The sequence below is a fragment of the Macrotis lagotis genome, chromosome 8 (genome assembly GCF_037893015.1).
Source record: "Macrotis lagotis isolate mMagLag1 chromosome 8, bilby.v1.9.chrom.fasta, whole genome shotgun sequence".
Classification (NCBI taxonomy): domain Eukaryota; kingdom Metazoa; phylum Chordata; class Mammalia; order Peramelemorphia; family Peramelidae; genus Macrotis; species Macrotis lagotis.
Genome location: NC_133665.1, coordinates 9,591,112 through 9,607,271, shown reverse-complemented (window position 1 = coordinate 9,607,271; position 16,160 = coordinate 9,591,112). Strand labels below are relative to the sequence as shown.

Genomic DNA, 16,160 nt, shown 5'->3' with positions numbered 1-16,160 from the left:
TTTATAATTGTATTCAAATAGTTCCTGGGTTTGTCTTGGCAGGTAGATTCCCAAGAATTTTAACTTGTCGATAGTTATTTTAAATGGAATTTCTATTTCTATCTCTTGCTGCCAGTCATTGTCAGAGTTATATAGAAATGCTGATGATTTATGTGGATTTACTTTATATTATGCAGCTCTGCTAATGTAGTAAATTATTTCAAGGAGATTTTTAATTGATTCTCTAGAATTCCCTCATTTACCATTATAGCATTTACAAAGAGTGATAGTTTTGTTTCCTCATTGCCTATTCTAATTCCTTCAATTTTATTTCTTCTCTTATTGCTAAAAGCTAATATTTCTGGTACAATATTGAATTGTTGATTCATTATGTGTTGATTATGGGCATCCTTGTTTCACCTCTGATCTTATTGGGAGAGTTTCTAGCTTATCCCTATTAAAGATAATGGTTTTAATGGTTTTTGTTAATGTTTAGATGGAACTACTTATCAATTTAAGGAAAACTCCATTTATTCTTTCTGTTCAGTGGTTTTTAATAGGAATTGGTGTTGTATTTTGTCAAAAACTTTTTTTCTGCATCTACTGAGATAATTAAATGATTTATATTAGTTTTGTTATTGATATGGTCACTTAAGCTGATAGTTTTCTTAATAATGATCCAGTCCTGCATTCCTGGTATAAATCTTACCTAGTCATGGTATATCTATGTGATTGATATATTGCTGTAATATCCTTGCAAATATTTTATTTAAAATTTTTGCATCAATATTCATTGAGTAAATTGTCTATAGTTTTCTTTCTCTGTTCTGAATCTTATTAATTTGAAGAGAGGGTTTTCTTTTGGATGATGGGTGAGACATGGGTGTGTTTATAGGCAGCAGAGAAATATCCAGAAAATAGGGAGAGATTGTTCCAATGCAATACTAAATTACATTCCTTTAGGTTATAAAGAATAATTTAATAGTTCATATTAAAAGATAGCATTCTTTCAAGTTTTGTAGAACAAGAACAATGTCTTATTACACTTCCCCTACTTTGGTAATGTTAATCTTTTCCTAATATTGACACATGTGCCATTACCACTATTACTATGACTTATTCAAGATGCATTAATTAATTATTATTATTATTATATATTATATAATATATAATAATTATAAATATATAATTATTATTAACCATTATAGGTGCTAGGGATATAAATAAAAATGTGAAGTGGTTCCTGTCCTCAAGAAATTTATATTCTATCAAAGTTTCCAAATTTTATCCAATTTATCCAGTTTTGTGAAAATTCTGCTTTTTTCCCTCTGTGATATAAGAGTTTTACTCTGGAAGCAAAATAAATATCCTGAGTTTAAAGAAGCCAAAACAAAAATGGAAAAAGATAAAAATATGGAAACAAACAAAACAAAAACCCAGAAATAAAATTAACACTTAAATCATAAAATGTTTATTTAGCACCAACTATGTGCAAGTCATTTACATATTTTTTCTTAAGCCATGATAAAATGGACAATAAACATACTGAATGCATTGAAGAATAAATGAAATTAGAAAATTATCATAAGATAAAATGCAAAATTAATTTGGTATAATTAAGCGATGTCAGATTAAAATAATGATGAAATATAACCATTTATATATAGACATGTAAAATATAAACTAAAAGTCTAAAAAGTCATATAGTTCAATATGCTTATTTTTCAGATGAAATTGAAGCCCAGAAAGGTTAAGTCCTATACCACATAAGGAGACAAAAGTCAAATTTTAAATCCAGGTCCATTGACTAAAAATTCAACATTCTTTCCACTTTCTAACCATTGTTTTCTTCAATAGTCTTGGTTTTTTAAAAGCATAATTATTTTACTAGAGGGTAGACAGAAAGGAACAATAGGAGAAGCAGAAAAAAAAACCTAGAAAATTGTTCAAGTAAAAATAATTTGGAAGTAATGTGTACCAGAGTCATCTGGAAAATAGAGAAAGGAATAACATTTAAGGATCCTTGAAAATTTTGAAGGAAAAAAATAATCTGACCACTCTATGAAGGAAATCCCATATGTGTTTCTCAGCAATACTAGAAACAAAGGAAACAAAGAAACAAAGTAACAGAATTCACAGGTTTGATCATGGACTAAACTTCAAATTTAACTCACCTAAACCATCATTGTTAATCCTCAAGACAACAACAAAGAGATGCTTTTATCGGCATAAAAATGAAAGGCAACAGATAGCCAAACAAACAGAACTGAACTGTTTTTTCTTACGCTTGTCATGATGGGGGGTGGATGATTTGAGTGATTCTGTGGTACTTATAAAATAAAAAAAAGTCTAGGAAATGGTTTCCAGCATTTTGGTCTGTTTCCCTATGGTGATCAAAGGAAGACCATGGGCAAGTATCAAATTGGATAAAGAAAGGATGACTTTCAACCAGACTAAAGGAGAAATATACACATTGATGAGAACACAGCTCTTAAGAGTACTGAGAAAGTTTTTTCTTGAGTATAAAAACAAGAAATGACAGAAGGAGGTGAAACATGATACAACTTTAATACAGAGACACTGGACTTTATCTCAAAATCAACTTTTCAAAAAATCAAATATTTTTCCCAAGACAAAGAATATTAAATTCTTATAACTTTAAGATACTTATGGGCTAGGAAGAATCAAATTTAGTTCTTTGACATGCAAAGCTAATGAAAATACAGAGCCTTTGGGGCAACCCTGACAATATTAAGCTAAGAGTTCTTTTAATCAATAGATACTCTACAACTAGGATTAATTAGTTGTTATCCCTGTGCAATTGCCAAAGGGAATTAATAACTAAAACTAACTGTCCTATTGTTTTTGTTCCTACTTGACCCTGTCTTTAATCAGAATAGTACTCGTGGAATAGCATAAATGAAACTTGGAATTATATAACACTTTATTAAGTCTGCATAAATATGAATAAAATATTTGCTTTTCTGCATGCTCAGATTGCCTATCATGGTACCTTGCATTTAAAATGGATGACAATACCTAAAAACTCAAATTCAGAATGTTCTATTTTATGTTTAATTGATAAATTGTAATCATCCAGTATTATTGCAGAGGCTACTAGCTGTTAGGTGCTTTGATTTTCTTGCTTCCAAGATTCATTTTGTTTTTCTTTGAAATGACTGGGAAAGTAAAGATAAATTGAAAAAAGTCATAGGAAAAATTCATGGGAGACCTCTTTCCTTACTTCAGTCTTTTATTTCAAATTTATGCCATTTTTATGATTATGTGATCAATCTCAAATCTTTTTAGGTTTTGAATTTTATCCTATATAATCATGGGTATATTGTTCTCTTCAGTTTCCTTCAGTTCATAAATCTGTCCACATTTTTCTGAATTTGTCTTATTTGTTATTTGCTATTTTATTTCTTATAGTATAATAATATCTCACTATTTTTAAGCTATAAATTGTTTGCCTATTCCCCAATTGATAGGCACCCATTTTGTTTCATTTTTTTGCTACAACATAAAAAGTAATATTATGAATATATATATATGTAAGATATTTTATATACACATATATACAAATACATACACATACACACTTTCACACACTCATACACATAGAAATTGAGCCTTTTTTCTCTCATGGTGGGGATCCTGGCCAATAGTGAAATTTTGGGGTTCATATGTCTGATCAATTTTATTATTTTTAAAAATTTCATTATTTTCTTTCAAAATTCCAAATTATTTCCTAAAAGATGGTACTAAGTTTGAATCAATTTCAGTCTTCTCTTAGCCCTTCCAAAATTGATTATTCTTGACATAATTTGTTCCTTATATACCTTTGCTGGCTCTTTGTGATCATGGCTTCCTTTTTTTTGGTTATTTGCTAACACCTCTAGGTGTTGCAGTGGATAGAACACTGGCCTTGGAGTTGGACAGCATTGGAATCCAAACTCAGACACTTGACTCTTACCAACTGCATGACCTTTGATTGCCATCTCCAGTCATCTTGATTCATATTTGGTCACTGGATCCAGATGGCTCTGGAAGAGAAAGTGAGGCTGGTGACTAAGCACAGCACCCTCTCACTTAAATCCAATTCACTTGCTTTCCATGGTGTCACCTTCTTGATGTTGTAGTCTTCTTCTAAAATGAAGGGCAAACATAGTCTATTTGTCAGGACTAAAGGTGAAATTGAATGTCCTATAGCTGTCACTTTCCTTTTTAAGCTAAGTTGTTTAATGAGTATGTGTATCCACATCTTTTTTTTTTTTTTTTTTTGGTACAAGTCCCTCTTGTCCTTTTTATTGGAATTGTTTTGCTTTGTGCATTCAGAATTCATTCTTGAGAGTTTCCCATCTGACCTGGCCTGCCTTCCTCATGTAGAGTGGAATTCAACATATTCTTTCTCTGAACCTTTTCAAATGTACTTTCCCCAAACTTAGAACAGACATCAGACTTTCTTCTCTATCACAGATTCTAAGATGGACTTATTTTCTTCTTAAATTCCTATCATTTTAAAATAAATTTTAAATTATTTTATCTTTTATTATGAATTTAGTAGATATCAACTTCCAATTCTTCAACATTTACATATAAAATAGAACTGATCTTTTTTGATGATAATTAAATTCAGAATAGATTTCCTCCCTTTTTGATTCCTCCAGTTTTTGAAGGAAGAAATCATCTTTTAAGTAAATGAAGAAATTTTTAGTTGTCCTTCTTTTGGTAGTGAGAGCTTCAGATTCTTTAAAAGTCCCCAGTTAGGTGATGCAGTGGATAGAGCACTGGACCTGGAATCAGGAAGACCTATTTTCATGAGTTCAAATCCTGCCTCACATACATACTATAGTATACTTCAAAGATAGTATCTCTAATAATGATCACCCAGTGATCATTCTTGTCCTTTTCACCTCAGCAGAAAGCATAATGGGGGTGGCTAGGTGGTGCAGTGGGTAAAGTACTGACCCTGAAGTCAGTACTGGGTTCAAATCCGGTCTCAGACACGTAATAATTACCTAGCCGTGTGGCCTTGGGCAAGCCATTTAACCCCATTTGCCTTGCAAAAAAAAAACCCTAAAACAAAAAAGAAAGCATAATGAAGGATATCTTTAATATACAGTTGAGTACAGAACCTATAAAACTGATTTATCAGCATTTATCAGCACACACAATGCAGTTAGATGATTAAATAGTCCTAAAATTGAGATGAACAAACTGGATTACTTTCAGGAAAGTATCCCAGGGTTTACAGTGAATCTGTGAGTCTTACCAAAAAAAGCCCATCTTTTAAACAACAATATATTTCTGGTAATGCAATATAATTTGAAGTTATAGAATATCATAGAATATCAAATTGAGGGTCATTAAACATTTGCATAGTAAGTATAAGTTCTAAGGAAGAACTATACAAGAGCAGTGGTACAAAGATATGGACTATTAATGTGCTGAGAGCAAGAGGACAGCTTGTGTGTTCCACTGGTACCTATGTAAAAGACTTGGAGGAAAGCCACAAGTATAATGGGTCGCTCCCTTTTGAAGTATTTGTGGACACAATTTCTATTGGATGAGTTGGGGATGGGTTGCAATTTGCATCTTTTTTCAAGGTGATGGGGTTAAATGACTTGCCCAAGGTCACACAGCTAGGTAATTATTAAGTGGAGGTCAGATGGACTGATTTCCGGGACTGGTGCTCTGTGCCACCTAGCTGCCTTTATAATTTTCATCTTTGCAGGGAGTACCACTAATGTGGTGAGATCACAAATCTATTGATAGAAGTTGAGTTGAGGACTTAGAGAACCCAATATTCTTCAAATCACAGAGAAATGGCTGTCTGTTCCAAATATAAATGAGGATGGATTAGGTCTTTTTCATATTTACTTATCTTCTCAACCCCATAGATGTTTCTTGAGGAATATACTTGGAATTCTCAACTTTTCCAGAAGCACTAATGATAAATAATAGCAATAACTATTTTTATTAATACATTACTCATATATTTCCCTGTTCCTGGAGCAGGGAAGAATGCTGGTGAAAGTTATATAAATCAAGTTGATTTTACTCACAACAGATTTACGTTAAATATCTTTAGCTGAAGTGTAGCTAGGTGACACAGTGGATAAAGCACAAGGCCTGGAGTCAGGTGACTCATCTTCCTGAGTACAAATTTGGCCTCAGTCATTTATAAGTTGGATGACCCTGAGGAAGTCATTTTACTCTGTTTGTCTCAGTTTCCTCACCTATAAAATGAACTGGAGAAGGAAATGGAAAACTGTTCTTTATCTTTGCCAAGAAAGTTCCAAATGGTATCATAAAGAGTTGGACACAAATGAAAATTGGATAAACATTAACTATAACTGAACCCTTGCAGCTTCTTAAAATCCTTTTCTTCTGCTATGATCACTCTTTTATCCCATTTCAGTGACTATTTAAAATTTTTCATTTTACTTCTCTTTTTCACCAACTTGTACCTCTAGTCTTTATATTGAAAGCAAGTGACTTTATGTCCTGTTTACACAGAAAGTAGAGGCGATTTGATATGAATACCTTTGCCTTTTCTCAAAACTTCTTAGCATCTTTATTCATTTTATCCTTCTTCACTGTGATCAAAGAAAAAAAAACACCCCACAAAAACTAATCCTTCTGCAGTGTCCTTGATCTCATTTTTTCCTGTTTCTTTGAGGACTTCTCTTTAGCTGCAACATGCAACTTTATTCTCTCATTTTAAAAGGCTTATTTGTCCTCTGCCTCTACAATGTTCAGGTCTCCCTAATCCTAAAAATATTTTTCCTCTTTTCTTCCACCCTATTTAGCAAATCCCATCTCTTTATTTTCCTTCACTGTCCAATTTCTTGAAAAATTCTCTATTTTCAGTACCTTCATCTCTTCACCACTCTTTCTTTAATCCCTTTTAATATGATTTCTGCCCTCAATACTGTCTAGAATCTGCTATTGTAATTGCCAAATCTTATGATCTTTTAAGGTTCACATATTACTTGACCTTTCTACAACATTTGACACTTTACTATGTTTTTTTCCTACAGAGGTTAAATAAGTATGATTAAAATGGTGGTTATGGAGATCTAAAGTCTAAGAGAAAATTAACTTCAGAAGGCTTCTCAACATAAATATTAAAAATCACAAAAGATTATGTCAGGGGATAGAGTAGAGAGGAAAATTATGAGTGAAGTATTAAAAAGACTGAGAAAATTGGAAGAATGACTCCAGAATTATAAGTGACAACATCAGGAGATCTCCAAAAAGGGGAAAGTTATTAAATTTGTAAGAATAGAAGAAATTATCTAATTGATAAATGATCCAAAGGATATGAACATTTCATAAACTCTTATCTTTAGTTATATGAAAAATTGCTCTTAATCACTATTGATTAGAGAAATGCAAATTAAAACAACTCTGAGCAACTAACTCATGTCTCTCAAATTAGCTTATCTGACAGAAAAGAAAAATGATAAGTGTTGGATAAGATGTGGGAAAATTGAAAAAAATACATGCATTGTTAGTGGAATTGTGAACTGATCTAACCATTCTGGAGAGCAATTTGGAACTATGTTCAAAGGGCAATCAAATCGTTCATTCCCTTTGATCTTGCAATACTACTAGATCTGTGTCCCAAAGAGAGATAGGACCTACCTCCACAAATAATTTTTAAAAGTTATATTTCTGGTGGCAAAGATCTGGAAATTGAAGGAATATCTATCAGTTGAGAAATAGCTGAACAAATTGTGGTAAATGTCTGTAGTGAAGTGAAATGAACAGAACCATGAGAACATTGTACACAATAATAACCACATTGCACAATGCTTATCTATGAATGACTTGGCTATTCTCTTATTTATGGTAAGAAAGAGAGGGCATTTATTATAAAGAAGGAAAAGGAGAAAAGAAAGAGGAAATAGGGACCCATGATTTGACAGAACAAAATCAGAAGAATAGAATGAACTTCAAAAAAAACCACAGAAGGAATTCTGTGATGGAAGAGTAAGCCTATCTTGGGGTCATCAAAGATAGGTGGACCTGGGTGCTCATGAGAACAGGTGCCAGTGGTGGAAGGGTGGAGAGGCTTTTCTCTTCCTTTTTTTAACTCAGTCACTCCATACTTGCCCCCTTCAACTAAGACTCTCAGGTCCTTTCTCTTTTTTCCCAGTAGTGGAGAGTTGGCTCTATTGAAAGTCCTTGGGAATAGCTATTTGCATTATTTGAATGATCAGATAACCATCAAATATAATCCTGGCCTTAGTATCTTCCCTGCCCCCTCAGCATCATTGGGTCTTTCCAACCACCTTGTTGCCAAACCTCATATTGTATTGCATCTCTCTGAAATAGAGTTTAAGTTCCTTGAGAGCTGGAACTGTCTTGATTTTCAATCTGTATTTCCAATATACAGCACAGTTTTTGGTGCACTTTCTTCCCTCTCCACCTTTTGTGTTAGATTAGTGAAGCCTTCCCAAGATAAGGGTAAACATTGCCCCAGTAAAAAATGGTAGTCACATTCTATTAGTTGGTTCCTGTTTCTCCTTCAGGTGCTTAGGTCTTGTCTTTAAGCAATTACCCCCATGATCTTCATTTCAGACTTCTGGCCAGTGATAGTGAACATGGCACAGAAACACAGAACCTATGCTGCTGCCAATGACATCCTAAAAGTCACACTTCTAATAGAATTAGTTTCACAATCATTTTGAGCAATTCATCTTTGAATTCCATATTCATTATCATTTTGAATGACTTTGGGAATTGAGATGATAGAGAAGGGAGCACATTGAGGGAGACAGAAAAGGAGAAGCCCACCAGTCTGAGGCTTGGAACTGGAGGAACATGCTTGAGGATGTCTGAAATATTTTCCCATCAGTTGAAGATTATGATTCTGGTGGGAATAAAGGTAGGAGAGTAGGAGAATACTGAAATATTCTTCTTGGGTTATAGAATTTTGAAGATATCCTGGTGAGAATTCTGGTGTCAAGTGAAGGTTGGGGGGGGGGAGATGGAAGAAGGATGGAATCACCAAAAGTTGAGTAATATTACATATGGAGAATGACCCTCAAAGGCTATGTAATAAAGAAACCCATTCTTGGCCAGAATTCTATCTAGTTGAAAAGGTGTTGAATATGGATTAAACTAACTTAAACTAGCAAAATTCTGAGCTCATCACCAGAAAGTTGTTTCTGTCTAGTGAAATTCTTTAGAATATTGAAATATTGTACAAAACATACATGGCATGAGAAAGTATTGTCATGCCCTTTTTTAACATCAGGAATCTAAAACTGAGAGAGGATGAATAACTTGTTGATAGCTCCCAAGGCTATCTCCCAACTCCACAGAACCTTGACTTGAACTAAAAACATACAATATCAGTTAGGAAATGGGGGGAGGAGAAAAAAGGAAGAGGGAAAACTTAAAAAAAGCTAAAAAATTGTTTTAACATGTAATGGGGGAAACTGTGACATATGTGTATATATACATATATACAGAGAGAGGAAGTGAGATGTGTAGTATTTATGTCAATAAGTATGATATATATATATACATATATATATATATATATATATATATATACATATAATGATTATACTATTTAGATTTGTTGGATCTTCCCTACTTTCCAGGGGACCCTGATTTGGAAGCTGAGGTTGCAGCCAAGTGATTGATCAGATAACCCGACATGCATTATAAACCCTTGTACATACTTGTAATCACCAGATGCCCCATTGCAACTCCTGGTCATGGTAACTCTGGTCTGAACCCCACTGAATAATTACAAGGTTCCACAAGCAATGACTTTAATGGTCCAGTTGTTAATAGTTTTCATGTTTAGAAGTCCTAGTATTGCCATAAGCATATGAGCCCCCTTCTTAAGAAGGACTTCCCTTATAAGCTATTTCCCTCACTTTGAAGTTAAGTTTCTGTGTGGTTCTTGATTCATCTGCCTCAAACTTGCTCTGTTTTACTTTGGTCATCCACAGGTTAGAGGCTGGCTGGGACTGATATGTGTGTGTGTGTGTGTGTGTGTGTGTGTGTGTGTGTGTGAATGTAAAATCTGGATGATCGTTTCATTCAATTTATGACCTAGGTGATTCACTTTATACACAGACAGGAATCTCCTCTATTCAAATTTAAAAAAGTGATCAACTAGACTTTATTTGAAGACCTGCCTTGAGGGGCAGTTGATTACTATCTGAAGAAATCTGTTTTCCTTTTGAGAAGTTCTGTTTTTTGGAAAGCACTTTCTTATGTTGAACCTCTCTGCAATGTCTATCCATAATTCCTACTTTTTTTTCTCTGGGATCAAGTAGAGCAAGGCTAATCCCTCCTCTACATGGCACCCCTATCATGTTCTCTTCTAAGTTTTCTCTTTTTCTGTTTAATTATTATTAGTTCCTTAAGCTCATATTCTTAACCATTTTGGTTGCCTGTCACTAAACATTCTTCAGTTTATATGCAGTATACTTCCTAAAATATGGGGCCCAGAACTGAACTTTATATTCCAACTTTGAGTTTGACCAGGATAGAGTATAACAACACTATCACTTCCTAGTTTTGAGCCTTCAATACAATATAGGAGGGAATTAACCTTTTTTAGCTTCCATATCACATTGTTGACTGATATAACATTGCATTTCCACTAAAACAAAATCATTTAACTTCAAACACTGTATTCCTGCCACCACAGCATTCCTATCTTCCTCCCAACTCTCTGAATAATTCTTTGAATAATTTTAGGCAGGTCACTCATTCACTCTGGGTAATCTATAAAATAAAAGGTTTGGATTTACATGAACTAATTCTGAGAGAAGTGAGCAGAACCAGGAGAACACTGTACACAGTAACAGCAACATTGATTATCAACTATGATAGGCTTAGCTCTTCTCAACAATACAGTGATCAGTGAGCCAACTTGGAAAATGCCATCCCCATCTAGAGAAAGATCTATGTAAACACATTGTTATCACTTTTTTAAATTTGATTTTTCTTTCTCATGGTTTTCCCTTTTGTTCTGATTCTTCTTTTACAGCATGACCAATATAGAAATGTGTAGCATGATTCTGCATGTATAATTGTTTGTTTTTGTTTTTGCAAGGCAGTGGGGTTAAATGACTTGCCCAGGATTGTGCATTTAGGTAATTATTAAGTTTCTGAGGGTGGATTTGAACTCAGGTCTTTCTGACTCCAGGATCAGTGCTCTATCCACTGTGCTACCTAGCTGCCTTGCACATATATAATCTATACCACAATATTTGCTATCTTAGGGCAAGGGGAGGGAAGAGAGGGAGGGGGAAAACTTTACAAAGATGAATTTTGGGGGCAAGTAGGTGGTGCTGTGTATAGAGTACTAGCTCTGGAATTAGGAGTACTTGAATTCAAATCTGGCCTCAGATACTTGATACTTACTAACTGTATGACCTTGGGCAAGTCACTTAATCTCATTGTCATGCAAAACCCCAAAAATAATGAATTGTTGAAAACAATCTTTACATCTAATTGGGGCAATCAATTAATTAATTAACTTTTAAAAAAGGAATTGACTGGATGACTCCTAAGGTCCCTCCCATTCTAGCTCTAATTTTCCTTGATTCTTTGAATGCCATTGTTCAGAGATAGTTTGTCATCAGACCCTGAAAAAATTAATTTTGTCTCCTATAAAAAAGAGAGTGAAAGTTGGAAAGAACCATATTTAATAATCATCACTAAGACCCAGGTTGTTTTGATGAGTGAAGTTTTCAGGATGCAAGTGACTCTTTGATTGATTAAACAGTGAAGATATGGAGAGAAGTTTGACATTTACTTTAGGACTCCTTGAATTCATTCAAAACAACAAAAGTAACAGCAAAACACATTTGCACCAATACTTTTTTAAAAGCAAAAGAACATACCCTTGCCATTTAAGAAGTTTTTGACAAAAATGATTTAAATTCTTTAACATGTCTAGTGATCCTTTGTAGCTGTTGAGTTTTATCCATCAGCATTTGTGTCCCTATTAGACTAGAGATACAGTATAGCCATAAGAGGACTATTTATTTTTTTTTTGAATGTGAGGTATTGTTGGGACCTAAGATTTTTTGGTATATGGAATTCAAGTGAAGAAATTCTGTCTACAAATACACATTGACACCTATTTGCAATTTAGTCTTACCAAGTTAGAGGACAGCTTTATTAGAGATTTTAAATGTTTTGCCAAGGTATATGTCATAGAATGTCAGTGACAGATTTTGAAAACAGGACTTTTTGATGCCAGAAGCCACCTACATATTTACAATGGCATGCTGTCTCTCTAGCTTCTATGTAAAATTAGGGCTAACTGAGACTTTGTGCAAGACCTTTTATCTCTCTTCAGTTTCATTGTCAATAAAAGGAGGGAAGCTGACCTTTAAGGCAAATGACATTTAAGGTCTCTTCTTGTTCTGAAATTCTTTGATTAGTAGCCAATGGGGCTAGTATTCTAACTGAACTTTAACTATATTGTTTTACACTTACACCCTATTAAAATTTTCAGAAGTTGGGGGAAATGGGAATGAGAAGGAAGTTCTTTATCATTCAGATTATTTGGGAGAAGAAAAAAACACTTTTTTCATTTCTGTGGTTCTGAGTGGGCTTCTAGCTTGGGGCATTTTGGTCTTCTGATGTTTGAAGGTTCTCTCTGCCAGCAATTGGAATTGAAGTTGAAGACTTTGAAGAGTCAATTGTAGTTTGGACCAGACGACCTCTAAGGTTCTTCCCATTACTTTGATTCTATGCAGTTAGAGAAGTATTTTTGCTTGTAGAAGCAAGGGATAAGGGAGATCTGTTCCTTTCATTTTACTTCTCTTGATTTTTTTTCAACTAGGAAAATCCAGACTATCGCTCCTATTTAGCTCCTGCGGTTTGTCCTTTGTGGATACTTTTCTCCCTCTCCAAGTCCTCCCAAGTTCTCCCCCGGCTGAGGGATGACCCTACCTTCATCAGGTATTCCTATCTTGAACAAGCTGGCCTGAGGCTGAAACGAAGGAAGGGGGAGAAGGCAGGCGGCCTGGAGAGAAGACCTGTAGGGTGGATGGAATAGAGGAGATAGGAGCTTTATCCAGGACCAAGGACAGAAGCCAGGAAAGTGAGAGCCCTGAAGAGGCGAAGGGGCGGGGAATAGGGTGTGGAGGGTGGGGCGGGGCTGAGTGAGAGGATGGAGAAAGGAGGCAGTGAGGTTGGAGAGCCAAGACACCTGGAGGAGTGCCGGGGTTAGTTCGCACTGGGCTGAGGCTCCGGTGGATGAGCGGGTTTTTTGCCTCCACTCCGGTTCTTACTGCCACCGCTCCAGCTTTCGAGTACTGTCTGAGCAGTGAGGCAGAAGGTGGCCTGGGGTCCGGTGCGGAATGCGGGTGCGCCTGGGAGTCCTCGCCGGGGCTGCGGCGCTGTCAGGGGTGCTCAGCTTTGTCCTCCTGGCAGCTGCCATCGGCACGGATTTCTGGTACATCATCGACACTGCCCGGCTGGAGCAGCGGGGCTCCGGGGGCTCGGGGGCTGGCGGGGCCCGGGATTCTGGTGGTGGTAACGTCAGCGGCCTCAACCAGAGCCAACCCGAGCCGCTCAGCTCGCATTCTGGGCTCTGGAGGACTTGCCGGGGTAAGGGGTGTGTGTGTGTGTGTGTGTGTGTGTGTGTGTGTGTGTGTGTGTGTGTGTAACAAGTTGGGGAATCCAGACAAAGCGGGGTACCTACTACATGCCCATTTTCCCTCTCCTCCTGAGACAGCTCTCTATACTTCCCCATCACTCCTGAGGACCCTGGCATCCCCTTACCTCTCTGCCTCTCTGATCCAGCGCTACTGGGCCCTATTCCAGACATAGTTTTTCAGTGAAGCCCTGCCATCTCTGAACCCTTCCTCATATTTTTACCTTGATGGGGTTGGGTTGGATTCTAACTCTATTTATATTTCCTTGTCTCTATTGTGCTCAGTTCTCCAGTCAGACACTCAGACTAGACTCCCCCAGAACTCTAATCTTAGGGCTAAAAAGTCCTTGAGCTGTTAGCTCAAAGATCTCATAGCAAAGAACCAAATTCAAAACTCCTAAGGGGAGCTGATGGCTAAGAGTGGGCTGGGAAAAAGAAAGTAGAAAGCACCAGGGGCTATTGATGAGGAAGAGTAAGCATATTGGGAAGAGGGAGCCATGAAATCCTAGAGCCTTAGACTTCTGATTTAAAGGAACTTTCTGCTGAAAAGAACGTGGGTAAATGGGGATATGGGTGCAATTGGAAGATTCCCCCCTCCCCCCAGTGCCTTAATTTGTGGGTTGCATCTCCCAGTTTGTACATGTACTTACTACTGAATAGTTTGACCTCTCATGTTGCTTCTGTTCTTTCTCCCTTCCCTCCATCAATAGTTCAAAGCAAGTGCACACCCTTGATGAACCCCTTCTGGCAGGAGAACGTGACAATCTCGGACTCAGACAGACAGCTTCTCAGTGAGTGTCTTACCCCAGGGATTGCTGTAGGGATGGGAAATTCTACAGGCATCTTGGATGGTGGGTAGAACATTTTCAAGCTAGAGAAACAAACACCTTAGGGCCTTCTCCATTTCTTACTGACACTTGCATTTATTGATGGAAGCCAAGAGGTTTGTGTGTGTAATAGGGAATAGATCCTAGAGGTGGTGGTGGGAGGGAGGTGGTCCTTTAAAATATGAGTCAGAGCTTCCACAAATCATACCTTTCTTTGCTCCATTGAAAGTATTATAATACACATGTCACTTACACCCTCTTCTCTCTAGTTGAAATGGAGATGAAATACTGGAGATGGATGGGGAACTAAGTGCCAGAGGAGTTTGAGTAATTCCCCAATCTCAAATCTGTCTTCCAATCCTGGAGAAAGAAGTTTGTACCATCAAAGATAATCCATCTACTAAAAATGCTGTGGGATCCAGCAGAAATTTACAGACTCTTACAGTTCTAAAGGACCTTGAAGAGATGTCTTAGATTAAGCCCTTGTTTATGGTTGCTTTTGGTTCTAGTTACTGACAGTTTTATTCATTAATAATAAAAATAACAATTATCATTTATGTAATGCTTACTATGTGTCAGGTACTTTGCCTTATTTTATGATTATCTTATTTAATCCTCACAACAACCCTGGGAAATAGATGCTATTATTATCTCCATTTTACAGATGAGGAAACTGAGGTAAACAGAGGTTAAATGATTTGCCCAGGAGCACACAGTACTGTCTGAGGCTGGATTTGAACTAAGGTCATCATGATAGGTGTTCTATCTGTTGTACTATTGAGCTTCTCTAGCTGCTTTTCTTTAAATTATGTTAATTTAGTGCCCATAGGGTAAGGCAGTAGAGACTTCTCCCCACTGTTTTATGATTAAGGACATTTCACCAAAGAGGAAACTGAGACACTGAGGGAGTTTATTTCAGTCAAGTCACTGTAGACTTTAGTAACAGAGTAACCAATGTTAGGGGTTACATCTCTGAGAATGAATTGTTAGGCATCATAGGACATCATAGGACAAAGTAGTGTTCTCTGAGGATAAGAGAGACATCCTTCTATGTGGGGACAGAGTGGAAAAGAAATGATTTTACACAATAGAAAGGGAAGGGATGGTTATCTCCCTTCAGAATGATGACAGAGATTGGGTTCAGTTCAGGATCCTGAGAATATTTTTTAAAAATTGTGAACTTAAATACCTTTCCACTTGCCCAAGGAGCATTTCCATAAATACAATGGGACATAATAAAGATTTCACATTGTTTTAAAAAAGAGGTATATTAGAAATTCCACACATTACTTTTAGAACTGTCTTGCTTATCTGTGCTTCTTTCTGAAATTTCTTCTACTTCCTTCTGTTGATTAAAAATGTTTCAATGCCTTCTTTTTTGGACATCAGTATCATGATTTTTTTCTCTCCCCTTTAACAACTGAGAGAAATTTAAAAAAAAATAACATAACCACTCTCATTATGAAAAAAGCACTGCCAACAAAATGTTCTACTATGTCCAAAAATTGTATGTCTCTTTCACACTATGAATCCATTGTTTCTGTCAGGAGGTGGGTGTAATGTTTTATCATAGGTACTCTGGAAATGGTTAGTCATTGCAGTGGTAGTGTTCTTGAGTCTTTCAGAGTTTTTCCCCCTTTACCATAGTGTTGTCTTGTTTAAATTTTCTTCTTTTTTGCTCATTTCATTCTATATTTTTT

At 36.1% G+C, this 16,160-nt stretch overlaps 1 protein-coding gene across 2 annotated transcripts in view; it reads left to right on the top strand.

Moving 5' to 3' along the window:
* Window positions 1–13,337: 13,337 nt before the first annotated feature.
* The window catches only part of TMEM114 (transmembrane protein 114), a 54,733-nt gene continuing 51,910 nt past the window's right edge, over window positions 13,338–16,160 (top strand). For both annotated transcript variants that reach the window (XM_074195924.1, XM_074195923.1), the window contains exons 1-2: window positions 13,338–13,587; window positions 14,344–14,424. In XM_074195924.1, the coding sequence (XP_074052025.1) occupies window positions 13,338–13,587; window positions 14,344–14,424 (331 nt within the window). The remainder of the gene's footprint in view (window positions 13,588–14,343; window positions 14,425–16,160) is intronic.